The sequence below is a fragment of the Geotrypetes seraphini genome, chromosome 5 (genome assembly GCF_902459505.1).
Source record: "Geotrypetes seraphini chromosome 5, aGeoSer1.1, whole genome shotgun sequence".
Classification (NCBI taxonomy): Eukaryota; Metazoa; Chordata; class Amphibia; order Gymnophiona; family Dermophiidae; genus Geotrypetes; species Geotrypetes seraphini.
The window spans coordinates 169072746-169087521 of NC_047088.1; the positions used below are offsets into that span (position 1 = coordinate 169072746).

The 14776-nt window shown below is 41.2% G+C and overlaps 1 protein-coding gene across 2 annotated transcripts in view; it reads right to left on the minus strand.

Moving 5' to 3' along the window:
- The window catches only part of CPS1 (carbamoyl-phosphate synthase 1), a 189317-nt gene that overhangs the window by 67561 nt on the left and 106980 nt on the right, over positions 1 to 14776 (minus strand). For both annotated transcript variants that reach the window (XM_033947173.1, XM_033947172.1), the window contains exons 23-25: positions 13976 to 14041; positions 10295 to 10358; positions 2975 to 3156 (exon numbers count right to left, since the gene is read on the minus strand). In XM_033947173.1, coding sequence (XP_033803064.1) covers positions 2975 to 3156; positions 10295 to 10358; positions 13976 to 14041 — 312 coding nt within the window. The remainder of the gene's footprint in view (positions 1 to 2974; positions 3157 to 10294; positions 10359 to 13975; positions 14042 to 14776) is intronic.

Here is a 14776-nt window from a genome sequence, read left to right on the forward strand (position 1 = left end):
AGATATGGGGGAGGGGCTGGGGGGTGCTTGAGCTAGGCTGGAGGGATTCTGACCCCCCAATCCACCAGCCCACCAGGGCTATCTTTTGGAGTCTTGTTGGTGGGGTGGCAGGAGAGGGGATCTTCGTGTAGGGTGGGAGGTATTGAGGAGCATGGTGGAGTGTCAGGGAGGGTTCAAGTGGTCCAGATGCACAACCGGGTTGCTGAGGCAGGAGGGAGCAGGCATCCCTCCTGTCTCTCTGGGTGTGTCGCTGTCGCGGGGGCTGCTGTAATCGTCTGTGGCTGCATAGATGGCATCAAGGACCTGCCGTCGGAAAGGTGCAGCAGCTTGTCATCGGGGAAGGGAGCAGCTCAGCTCTTTTTTTTTTCATGGGGCAGATATTGTGCATGTGTAACACAGGTACAACATATGTGCCATTTAAAAAAATGGAAAAAAAAAAAACCAGGCAGACCTGTCAGTTACTGTTGGTTATTTCAGGTCTGTCAAAGTGATTGCTATTTTTTGTGCACGGTGAAGTAATGTTAGAGCATCGATCGGTCGTCTAGTTTGCATGGCATTTTAATTTTAATGACCTATTTGCATGGTCAGATTGGAGAATGAGCGATCGCACAGAAAAACAAGCAGTGAGCCATTTTGTGCATCAGGTTAGCAAATATGATCGGTCGCTAAACCAGTCAAACTGGTTTAGCGACGATCATTAGACGACTGGAGACTTTAGTGCACCTGGGCCTCAATCAGGTGCACACCAGTCATTTAGCCACATAACTAACCCACCTCTTTTACAAAGCCAGATAGCACGGGCCATTGTGGTAACTGCCCCAAAACTCATAAGGATTTTAAAGGCTTTGGGGCTTTTGCCATGTGGCTTTGTAAAAGGGTAAATTAGCTAAATGGTGCTAAATTAGAAACATAGAAATAGACGGCAGATAAGGGCCACGGCCCATCCAGTCTGCCCACCCTAATGACCCTCCCCTATCTTTCCTCTGTGAATAGATCCCACATGTTGATCCCATTTGGCATTAAGTTTCAATAATTGGTGTCAACAAGAACTAATTGGCACTGATTTGTAGTTAAGTGCATAAATGACTTATGCACCAATTATATGGTATCCAACTCCATTGGGGGAGGGAACAAGAGAGGAGCATGAGTAGGTCAAGGGCAGGCCAAGCTTTTAGGCACTAAGATATAGAATACTGTCTGTTACAGGTATAACTGCTAGTATTTAGGTGTACAAACATATGTATGAAACTCCCTTGCATATTCTTTCTCACACTGAACAGATATTAACTGATTAAAAATGAAATTCAATAAGAAAATAATATGCTCAGAGACCTGGAGGACCACGACAGGGGATACATCCCAAATGTAGCCTCACCATCCAATCATAGCATATATTTCTTTTCATTTTCACTTGCTCTTAATGTTGAAAAATCAGAGTTCTTCACAGAAGGAGTGGGGGGGAGGTGGAGAGGAGGGGGCGGGGGGGATACTACCGCCCCGAGCGCCTCCTACCCTCGCAGTACCACTCGCTAATACACATGCATTCCAACAAGTAATTTTGAAAAGCTCTATGTCAGTAGATCCTTTTCTAAAATACCACTAAAGCTGGGCACATCCCAACCTGGCCATCTCAATTCTGATCTCTACATTCTATATAAATACAAATAGGCACCTTCTTGTATTTCTTGTACTTCACACAGGGTGATTTTTAATAAACTTATTATCTATGGTACAAATTTGGAAGCACTTTCTCAAGGTGAGATTTAGCCATTGGAGATTTTAAGGAGATTATTAGATAAATGGCAAAAGCAGGATGGATTAAGGTCAGTAACCCGAGCCTGGGGGCCTACCCTGGGCATAGTCGGTTTTCAGGATATACGCATTGAATATGTGTACTTGAAACATGGATATTAAGGCACTGGATATACACATATGGATATACACATTGAATATGTGTAACATGAAATATGGATATTAAGGTATTTGTGATGGTTGCTTATTTGTTTGTGTTTTTATATGTATTTTATGTATATTGTATTATGCATGTTTATACTGTGATCTGCCTTGTGAAATGTGATTGGTCCATAAATAAATAAAATAAAACAAAAAGCTTGGATGTATTCCCTACACTGTGCTTTTAACTTTTAATCCCCTCGTCCAAAGCACCCACTGTAGCCTCCTTGTGACCCTGGATAGGTCACTTGCCACTCCATTGCCCCAGGTACAAAACTAAGATTGTGAGCCCACTAGGACAGAGATAATATTTGCATATAGTGTATAGCGCTAGAGAAATGATTAATAGTAGTAGCAGAAGTAGTAAATCTGGCATTCTTTGGGGCATGGTCCCTGTAGATGGTAGTGGAGATGGAGTAGACAATTTTTCAGGTCAAATGCTGAGTTTGGGACAACATTTAGGGCTCCTTTTACTAAGGTGCGTTAGGGCATTAATGCACAGAATAGCGTGTGCTGAATTGCCGCTCGCGCTAGACCTTAACGCCAGCATTGAGCTAGCGTTAGTTCTAGCCACGTAGCGCGCGGTAATATCCTGCGTGTGCTAAAAACGCAAGCGCACCTTAGTAAAAGCAGCCCTAAGTTAGCTAGCGGAAGGTAAGCATAGTGCTAGGTTTGGCTAGTTTTTCAGATTGGCTAGAAAGTTTGTGCTACTTACTTTATAATGTAATTGATGTCCTAATTGTCCAGACATAATACAAAGTTTGCACAAGTCATGATCTAATTAAAATATAAATTTATAGGTAACATTTTTTTTCTTTCATATTACAAGTATGTCATCCTTTATTTTTTATTATCCATTAGTCATAATGTTGACCCTATAAAACACATATGCTCAAAGTGAAAAGTCATCTTGCAGTATATACAATAAATTAAGTGCTGCTACTACAAGAAGTTAAACTCTGCACGCACTTGATTTTGAAATGCGGGATGTTTTTTTCTCTTTACTGGTTTCTTTTTTTACCTCCTGTTGTGAGATGTCCAGGATGCGTTCCAGCGACAGCTCCTCAAAATACAGTTTGTCGCATTCATCAAAGTCAGTGCTCACTGTCTCTGGGTTGCAGTTTACCACCACTGTCTTTTTGCCAAGGTTACGCAGGGTGCGGATGCTGGAGACAGCGCACCAATCAAACTCGACACTGCTGCCTGCCAAAAGTAGGTAACAGAGAGAACAGTTTGTTAAAGAACAGTATGACAAGAACATTCTGATGCTGTATCAGACACCAGCCATTCTATCTGAGCAAGGAGTTGAACAGAATTAGATTTTTACAGAATAAATCTACTCAGGAATCAGGCTGTACTACCGAGTGTAGAAATACACAATGCAGATTTGACAGATGATACAAGATCCTCAGTATTTACACGTTGTACCTTATTTTAAGATCATCTCTGAAAGATAGCAATTTCCATAGCATAATATCGACAGCATTATGCTAGAAGTGTTCAGCATAGGAACAGAGGGAAAATGGCACTAGTCACCAGTATCAGTTCCTGAAGTGCATGGTATCTGTGGACATATTCATATCAAGATACGTTTCCCAGTATTCCTTCAGAAAAGAGCGACGCGCTTGATAAAATGTATGGAAAACCTTTCATCCGCGGAAAGATTGGAGAAACTGGGACTCTTTTCCCTAGAAAAGCGGAGACTTAGAGGGGACATGATAGAGACTTACAAGATCATGAAGGGCATAGAAAAAGTGGAGAGGGACAGGTTCTTCAAACTTTCAAAAACTACAAGAACGAGAGGGCATTCGGAAAAATTAAGAGGGGACAGATTCAGAACCAATGCTAGGAAGTTCTTCTTCACCCAAAGGGTGGTGGACATCTGGAATGCACTTCCAGAGGGTGTGATAGGGCAGAGTTCGCTATTGGGTTTCAAGAAGATGATTTCGTGAAGAAAAAGGGGATAGAAGGGTATAGATAGAGGATTATTTTACAGGTCCTGGACCTGATGGGCAGCCACGTGAGCGGACTGCTGGGAGAGATGGACCTCCGGTCTGACCCAGCAGAGGTACAGCTTATGTTCTTATGTTATGTTCTTATGTTCTAGTGGTCCATTGTGATGATGTGACTTACACATAAAACACCATTTGTGAAATAAAGGGATCTCATACACAAGGTGATGAAGACATCTGACCTTATACCTTATTTTGAATGGTTTACAACTTCAAAGTGGTTGTGATGGAAAAGTCTCGCTTTTTTCTCCTTTACGAGTATTGTTGCACTAACCTTCAGTCAACGGAGTCTCTACAAACTACCAGCATTTAACCCAGGGGTAGGCAACTCCGGTCCTCGAGGGCTGGAATCCAGTCGGGCTTTCAGGATTTCCTCAATGAATATGCATTGAAAGCAGTGCATGCAAATAGATCTTATGCATATTCATTGGGGAAATCCTGAAAACCCGACTGGATTCTGGCCATCAAGGACCAGAGTTGCCCACCCCTGATTTAACATCTAGATGGAAAAGAATTTCTACATACATTTCAGGCATTACTTTCCATAGTATCATATTAGTACATGGCATTAAGGGGGGAGGAAGTAATCAATGTGGGCTGCTGTTAAGTCAAGTTATTTAAGAGCAGGGGTCTCAAAGTCTCTCCTTGAGGGCCGCAATCCAGTCGGGTTTTCAGGATTTCCCCAATGAATATGCATGAGATCTATGTGCATGCACTGCTTTCAATGCATATTCATTGGGGAAATCCTGAAAACCCGACTGGATTGCGGCCCTCAAGGAGGAACTTTGAGATCCCTGTTTTAGAGCAAGGTCTCATTTTATGCAATAACTAGCCCCTATTAGTAACTTCCCCCTTAAATGTTGTAAAGTTCAGCAGCTCCCAAAACTCGTTCATTTAATGAACCAAAATAGAACAAGCAGCACTGGTCTTTTCCAACCTATTTCGCTGAATGTTTATCTGGGGAACGACCATCTCAGCAGAAAAGTACAGTGGGGTTAACAGAGTCGAATTAAATTAAGGCACAGGCTGCCTGAATCCCTGGCTGTTTGTCAGAAAGCAGCAGGGAGTGACCAGTAAGGACAGTCACATGTGTTACCTTTACATAGACTGACAGGTGTGAACAGAGGCCCCAAGCTCTATAAATAGCAGAGGCAATTCCACATGGCAGATCTGAAATCTCGACCTACCAATTTATTAGGCAACTTAAGATTTCCAGAAGGGGGTAATTACATCCTTGACCTAATGTTTCCATGAATGATAGCTACTAGCGATCATTTGAAAAGAAAATCTCTAGTCTCAGTACAGTTTTGCAGAAGATCGCAAACATTTCACTATCCTATGAAGAATTAAGGGGTCCTCTTACTACGGCACGCTAACCTATTTAGCGCTCGCTAAATGCTAAGGCGCTCATAGAATATAATGGGCGCCTTAGCATTTAGCACAAGCTAATCTTTAGCGCACGCTAAATCGGTTAGCGCGTCTTAGTAAAAGGACCCCTACAAGAGGTGGGTGCTTTTGGATCCATGTATTTTGAGTTAAGTTTCTAAGGGAAGCTACCTGTGTATCTTCCCATTAAATCTTCACTAATAGTACTGTTTATTTGTGCAGATATATTTAGACGAAGGAAACTACTGTAGGTGCAAACATTTGAAACTTCAATATTTATGTGTTGTTATTTTCTACCACCATGTTATGCCCACAGAAACACAAACATCTATGGCCTGTTGTATTAAGATTTTACCCATGGACAGATAATGGGAAAAACATTTTAGCAAATCTTACATCCTTTGGGGCATGGTCCCTGTAGAGCTGCTATGTTTGTTGATTTTACGGAATTTTATGAATGTTTTTGATATTGAAAACCGACTAGATTTTAGGTGGTATACAAATGTGTTAAATACATCAAGGTGCGATGTGAAATTCTATGGGTTTTTTTCTCCTCTTCCATTACAGATGTGTTTCTCAGAGGAAAAGATTTGGATGCATTGTTATTGGCGAATCAATCATTACGAATGAAATTGTGATGGTTGTTTACTAACCTACATAAAAACTGTCACATTGGGTCAGACCAAAGGTTCATCAAGTTCAGTAGCCAATAGAGAAAGATGATGGTAAATAAAGGCCAAATGGCCGATCCAGTCTGCTCATCCACAGTATCGCTATGAGATCCCATGTGCCTGTCCCACACTTTCTTGAATTCAGACACATTTTTTGGGGTTTTTTCCTCCATCTCTACCGTGAGATTATTCCATACATCTACCACCCTATCTGTAAAAAAGTATTTCCTTGGATTACTCCTGAGCCTATCACCTCTTAACTTCATCCTATGCACTCTCATTCCGGAGCTTCCTTTCAAATGAAAGAGACTCGCCTCATGCAAATTTATGCCATGTAGGTATTTATTAAAAGACACAAAAGTGCTTAGTAAAAGTTGTACTCAAACAAGCTAGAAAAATACCATGGGCACTTCAGAATACCAGCTGGGTCACAAGACACACGCTGGCTGGACTCCTCATTAGACCCGTTAGCATTTTTTACTGGAAATTTGTTATGTACTATTTCATAATATTTTTCTTCTTCTTTTTGTTTTTTATTCTTAGTATTTATCATTTTTATTTTCTCTAATATTTCTTATTAGACTGCTAAATACATTTCAAACTTCGAACCATGTACTTAGCTTGCTTTGCAGCTACACCCCTCCGACGTGATAGCCCGTTTCAAGCCTTTCATCAGGGATAGGGTGAGAGTAAACATACGCGGTTAGACGCTAACTATTCCTTATGCTGCAAAATCATTGTTCTAACAGAATGGGTCTAATGAAGAGTCCAGCCAGCGTGTGTCTTGCAACCCAGCTGGTATTCTGAAGCACCCGTGGTATTTTTCTAATACAACTTTTACTAAGCACTTTGGTGTCTATTAATGAATAATTTGAATTCATTTTGAACTAGACTTGTGACAACATATAATATTATGTAGGTATTTAAACATCTCTATCGTATCTCCCCCCTCTCCTCTCTTTCCTCCAAAGTATACATATTGAGATCTTTAAGTCTGTCCCCAAATGTCTTATGACCAAAATTACAAAACATTTTAGTAGCCTTCCTCTGGACAAACTCCATCCTATTTATATCTTTTTTGAAGGTGTGGTCTGCAAAATTGTACACAATATTCTAAATAAAGTCTCATCAGAGTCTTATACAGGGGTATCAATACCTCCTTTTTCTACTAGCCATACCTCTCTCTATGCACCCTAGCATCATTCTAACCTTCACCATCACCTTTTCAACCTGTTTGGCCACCTTAAGATCATCACATGCTATCACTCCCAAGTCCTGCTCCTCATTCATGCAAAAAGTTCTTCACCCCTTAAATGGAAACGTTTCTTCGTGTTTTTGCAATCCAAATGCAGGACCTTGCATTTCTTAAGATTAAATCTTAGCTGCCAAATTTTAGACCATTCTTCAAGCTTCGCTAGGTCCTTCCTCATGCTATTCACACCATCAGGGGTGTCTACTCTATTGCAGATTTTGATATCATCCACAAAGAGGCAAATCTTACCTGACAGCCCTTCAGCAATATGTATCACTTACAAACTGTTAAAAAGAACAGACTCAAGAACTGAACCTTGAGGCACATGACTGGTAACATCCCTTTCCTCAGAGTGATCTCCATTGACCTCTACTCTCTGTCGCCTTCCACTCAAGCAGTTCCTGACCCAGTCCATAACTTTGGAGCCCATACTGAGGGATTCAGTTTATTTATTAGACGTTTGTGTGGAACACTGTCAAAGGCTTTGCTAAAATCTAAATACATCACATCTCGCCCTCTCCCTCTATCCAATTTTCTGGTCACCCAGACAAAGAAATTGTCCTGAGTATCTGGCAGGATTCCAGAAAATGACTAGATTCCATGCTACTTTCATCAAGAGAAAAGCAGTGGCTTTTCTCCAAGTCAACCTTAATAACAGCTTATAGACATTTCCTCCAGGAATTTGTCCAAACCTTTTTTAAAACCATCAAAGCTAACTTGCCTACCCGGTTTATAGGATCCAGACCTCACACATTATCTAGATAGCACTAAGAGATTGCTGCCAATAATCCAGCTGTCATAGTACCTGTGAATGCCAATGACATAGAAACATGGAATAGAGAGTATCGAGAAGCCAAACATGGGCCATTAGGTAGGATATTGAATCCGGAACCTCCGCACAAGACCCCAGAGGCAAAGCAAAACACTATTCTCAATGTGATGATGACACAGTGGTGCAGGGATAAGGGATTTAGATTAGTTAATAACTGGACAACATTTTGAGGAGGGGGTTCTATTCCAAAAGGTGGGCTCCACTTTAACCACAATGGAACTAGGCTGCTGGAACTAAAATTTTGAAAAGAGACAGAGCAACTTTTAGAACTTTTTCATGGGGTGACATTCCATGAAACTACAGTAATTGGTAACACATTTATAACAAATCACACAAAGTATTTTCACCCTCAACAAGTAATTATGCTGTGGAATTTGTTACTGGAAGATGTGCTCAAAGTAGTTAGCATAGCTGTCCTTAAAGTGAATTTTAGATAAGTTCTGAATTAAAAGGTCATAAACCATACATATAAGCACATATGCCAAGATAGCATACACTCATTCCAAGGGCTTTAGTTTGGCTAAATAAGGCCAAAGAGGCAATGTACTGTACTTGTGTATTTTATATTTATAAATCCCTGAATTCTATAAATGGTGATTTGAGTTGCATGTGCAAATTTGCGTGCATGCGCAACTTAATTGAATAACGAGCCAATTAATGTTGATAATTGGTTTTCACCCAATTATTGATAGTTAAGGGCTCATTATTCAATTAATTTGCATGCGCACACAAATCTGGCTGCTATATATAGAATCCGAGGGTTTATGCACAGAAATAGCCACACAATTTCATAAAATATCTTTTCCACCAGGAAAAAGCTTTATATAAATTGCCTCCTTTATGCCTCCAGTATTACAACTGTTTAACCCAGCATCCTCTGCAATAACTACAGATTTTAGCAACATTAGAGGGAGGGTGCCTGGCATAGCAGCTAAAGCATAGGTTGATGATTCAGAAGTTTTGAGGCATGAGTTCAAGGTTCACGTCTATCACTGAGTAGCTTTTGTGGCTTTTGGGCAAGTTGTTTTATCTCCTTTTGCCTCTGGGATGCAGTTGCAAAGAAATTAAATTGTAATTGTTTAAGCTGTTCTTTTGCACGCTCCTATAACCCTCAGGGACAATCATGTTTCTAGCAGTGTCACAAATTACTTCCTATGGAAAGGGATATAATTGACTCATATGGTATGCATGAGTTTATTGGTTATGTTGGATAGACTCAGGATGCGTAATATTATATATGGCATTCATTTACGTGCCTATACTTAGCTACACTTGCAAGCAAGGTGTGAAAAGAATTTCAAAATGGACAAAACAGCAATTACCTTTTCAATAGTACAGGGTAAATGAAGTCTATTTCTGAAACACTGCAAAGCACAGAGGATAAACTTTCTTATCTATATTAGAACAATAATTATTAGAGCATTTATTTTGCAAGGTGCTTATTAGTATTGATTTTAAAGAAAAATTGGAATTTAAAGTTGTACATAGCAGCTATCTAGTCCTTTTTGAGAGAGTGTTCATTGGGTGGGGGGGAATGTCCACATTTGTGCTCTTCCTCAACCCTGTTCCATAGGAACAAAATATATGATAGCCATTTGGCTCTCCTAGCCCTCCACATTTCACATCTCTGCTGAGCTTGTTAATTAGGGTGTCCTGAAAGGGACAAAGGTGGCAGTGATCTGTAACAAAGTCAGCATCTGCCTTCTATAACTTAAACTGAAACTACTAATTCATTTCACAGAGATCAGCAAGACTGTCAAATTTTAATAACTGTTGCTCAGTACTATTATGCCCTCAATTCACCTAACTGCAGGCTGAGAGGCGAAGCCTTGAAAGTTAGACGTTTTGAAGATGCTGAGCAATCCAGTGGTCATAGGATTGGCTTACTCTCGGTGGCCTGTTTCAATGGTTGCCAGTCTTTCCCAGAGATCCCCCAACTTGTCAGGTTTTCAGTATATCTGCAATGAATATCCATGAGAAAGATTTGCACTGCTTCCATGACATGCAAATTTGTCGCATACATCTTCATTGCAGATATCCTAAAACCTGACTAGCCGGGGCCCCCGGGGACTGATTTTGGAACTACTGATCTATGCAAAAAGGCTATGGCTCAAGCTGCAAATTATAATACCATATGCAATAGCTTTGAAGGGATAATACAAAATAAAAGACATCTAATTTGCAATACCAATGTGATATGGTCCACATCCCAGTACCATCGTGCCATGGTCATCAAAAGTGATGTCGTGCTCCTAAAAGGAAAGAGAAGTGCATTTAGGAGATTTCTCAGCAGCAAATTTTTATAGTCATCAAGGTTTTCTGTATGTCTTAAAATCTAACTAAGTGGGTCTATGGGAAAACATCCTACACAGTGGCATAAAAATAAATAGCAAAATATTGACAAAATTTATGATGTCATATTAAAGCTTACAAAAGAAGGAAACAATGATTGGCATCAAGATAAAGTACTATTAAGTATATTGAAAGGAAAGGGAAGGTAGATAGGAGGATTTTGTTGATGAGAGTAGATGGACAGCTGACTTCAACAGATGTTCTGTGATTTTCATAGCAGGGACGTCCTCCAAAAGAGGTCATACCATAGTTACAAGGCAGAGGACAGATGCTAGGAAAAGGTGTACCCGTAGCAAGAGTTTTATACCTCCAATATTAAAAGGACACACTGTCAATGCTACAGTACATGAGAGTAAGGACGATATCAGCCGAAATAATTTACCATTTATCTGATAGCTAAAAAGTCTAAAAAGAGATTATTTCAAAGCTAATAATAAGCACACAGGGTAATTATATTTGATTATGACACAGTAAGTACAAGCTATCCCCCTCATTCTACAGTATAATCTTATCATCTAAATGTAAGCACCATTTGCTTGCTATGATTATAGAATATTAGAACTTACAAATGAATGTTACATTCACACATATAAGTGCATTGTACTGTATGTGTTCAGCGGTATTTTAGAATGTGAGCATGCAAAGCACATACACCTAGATTCTGTATAGGTCGCCCAAATTTTGATGTAGAGCGTAAGGTAAACTTTATAAAGCCAGGGCATACAACAATCGGGGCCGCAGCTGGAGGACATCTGTAAGTCTGCGAGTCAATGTGATGATGTCACACATATGTGTGGATGTCTTAGCATTTAGCGCATGCTAAGCTTTAATGTGCGCTAAATCCGTTAGTGCACCTTAATAAATGGACCCCTAAGTGCACATCACAACAACACCTAACTTTGTGTGCCATTTACTGAATCTGGCTTGTGGCACATAACTGCAAGAGGTAAATTATAGAATATTGCTATATACTATATGTAACTTTTTTATTTATTTATTTATATTCCGCATATCCTACAATTCTATGCGGATTACAAATTATTCAGGTACTCAAGCATTTTTCTCTATCTGTCCCGTGGGCTCACATTCTATCTAAAGTACCTGGGGCACTGGGGTATTAAGTGACTTGCTCAAGGTCACAAGGAACAGAAGAAAAAACTCCAGTGATAGAAGAAAAAACTCAGGCGGGATTGTACGTCTTAGGAAACCAGACGGAGACTATGTGGAAAAGGATTCGGAAAAAGCCCAACTATTAAATGAATACTTCTGCTCAGTCTTCACCCGAGAAGCGCCAGGGCTCGGCCCTCAGCTACAGACAAGGGTTGGCTCAGTTGACCCGTTTAGTAACTTTGAGTTTACGCCCAGCAGTGTCTACGGTGAGCTGTCAAAGCTCAAGGTTAACAAAGCAATGGGGCCGGACAACCTGCACCCCAGGGTGCTTAGGGAGCTGAGTGATGTCTTGGCGGAGCCACTGTCCGCGCTCTTCAACCTCTCCCTTAGTACAGGCAGCGTCCCGTTGGACTGGAGGACGGCTAACGTCATTCCACTCCACAAGAAAGGCTCAAAGATGGAGACAGCAAACTACAGAACAGTGAATCTAACATCGATAGTGAGCAAACTAATGGAAACTCTAATCAAACACCAATTAGATAAGATCCTGGATGAGGAGAATCTACGGGATCCCCGACAACATGGATTTACTAAGGGGAGATCCTGCCAATCCAACCTGATCAGCTTCTTTTACTGGGTAACGGGGAAGCTGGATATTGGGGAGTCCCTGGACATCGTGTACCTGGACTTTAGCAAAGCATTCGATAGCGTACCACACCGCAGGTTACTGAGCAAGATGAGTTCTATAGGATTAGGTAACACATTGACGAAATGGGTTGGGAGCTGGCTTGGAGGTAGGCTCCAAAGGGTGGTGGTGAACGGCACCCCCTCCGAAATGATGGAGGTGATTAGTGGAGTACCACAGGGCTCAGTCTTGGGCCCAATCCTATTCTTTCGAGGTAAAATAACATTATTCGCCGATGACGCCAAACTGAGTAATGTAGTGGGCAAATGCACAACAGACGAAGATTCAGTGCCCGACAACATGATGCACGACCTACTCCTACTGGAGCGATGGTCTAGGACATGGCAACTCAACTTCAATGCCAAAAAATGCAAAGTTATGCACCTGGGCAGCCAGAATCCATGCAAGTCTTATACCCTTAATGGCGAGATCCTAGCAAAAACGGTAGCAGAACGAGACTTGGGGGTAATCGTCAGTGAGGACATGAAGTCTGCCAATCAAGTGGAGCAGGCTTCGTCCAAGGCAAGACAAATCATGGGCTGCATACGAAGGGGTTTCGTCAGTCGTAAGGCGGAAGTCATTATGCCATTGTATAGATCCATGGTGAGGCCCCACCTGGAATACTGTGTGCAATTCTGGAGGCCGCATTATCGCAAGGATGTGCTGAGACTGGAGTCGGTGCAAAGAATGGCCACCCGGATGGTCTCGGGACTCAAGGATCTACCATACGAAAAACGGCTTGACAAATTACAGCTATACTCGCTCGAGGAGCGCAGAGAGAGGGGGGACATGATCGAGACGTTCAAGTATCTTACGGGCCGCATCGAGGCAGAGGAAGATATCTTCTTTTTCAAGGGTCCCACGACAACAAGAGGGCATCCGTTGAAAATCAGGGGCGGGAAACTACGAGGTGACACCAGGAAATTCTTTTTCACTGAAAGAGTGGTTGATCGCTGGAATAGTCTTCCACTACAGGTGATTGAGGCCAGCAGCGTGCCTGATTTTAAGGCCAAATGGGATCGGCACATGGGATCTATTCACAGGGCAAAGATAGGGGAGGGACATTAAGGTGGGCAGACTAGATGGGCCGTGGGCCCTTATCTGCTGTCTATTTCTATGTTTCTATGTTTCTTTGAGCCCACAACCCCAGGGTGCTGGGGCTGTAGCTCTAACCACTACACAAGCAAAAAAAATAGACCTTGGAGAGTCCATAGAGAAGAAATTCAAGAAAAACCAAAGAAACATTGTGAAGACACGATGTTCCTGATATGGACTTTATTAGAAAATCAACAGAGCAATCCACATTAAAACCTTCAGGACCCAGTCCGCTGGGAGAGTTGGACCCAGCACGGTCCATGTTTTGACGTAATGTCTTCCTCAGGGGTCCCTGCTAGTCCTGGAGTGGAAAATATGTGGAAAAGCTAAACAATCCAAAAGTGTGATGCACAGAAGCTCTGCATAAAACCGCTACGATAGCCGGATCAGTAGCTCTAACCACTGCACCACATACTCCCCTCATATAATATTGCTATAATGCAACATGTACTGTATATGTTCACATTTATGCATACTTGATAGTGTGCCTAAATTTTGGCACACAAATGTAAACTTATACTCTGTTCCATAACAGAATCTGGGTGCCCAGATGCTATTATAGAATTTGTGCTCAGCATTTTGGCGCTCAAACTTTGGCGACCTTTATAGAATTTCCCCCTGTATTACCTGTCCATTGTAAGTGAGGTAGAGGTAGTTGGTCACAGCAGGGTATTCTGCAGCTAAAGTGTCAATCTGTAGAAAAAATAATAATTAATGAACAGAGTAAGCATTTAGCATTTCATCATGTATCCCTTACAAAGATATCTCTTCTCACCAGTCCTGACAGAACTGAAGTTTGGTTTCCTTTGGCAGAAGAAAATCAAAAGACAGACAAGTCAAACCAATGATTCAGTCACTATAGCTCCAACATTGTGTTGCTTCACTTTCTCTAAGGAGAGACCAGTACGAGCTTTTTCTGTGCTAAGGGTGGATTATAATGGAATGCTTGTAACATTTTCAAGTGTACCCACTGACTTCATTAGGATCAGTGCTGGCCCATTGAACAGGAAATTAATTCTAATGATGGGACATTTAATATGAAGCATCACTCTATAAAGAAACATCTCACTATTGAATTGGATAGTCATAGGAATCTTCTGCTAATTAAGGCTTTGCTTTACTAAAGCTTTTTCCCCATTCTGTGGCCCCAAATGATGTATGCTCATTTGACAGTTCATCTTTTATCATTTTATACATGATGAGAGCAAGCTTTAAAAGGATATTTCCCAGGTAAACATCCCATAAGCCCTCTGTGAGGAAATGTTTGAGTGCTTCTGACAGAATGCCTACTTTTTCCCTTGAGAACTGGCTGAGGTACACACTGAGATTTCATTCTAAAGTCCCGATATGATCTTTAGCCCACATTTCAGTTTAAATCTTTATTGATTTTCAAACTTTGATAGTGCAGTACAATTGGTAAATCATAAA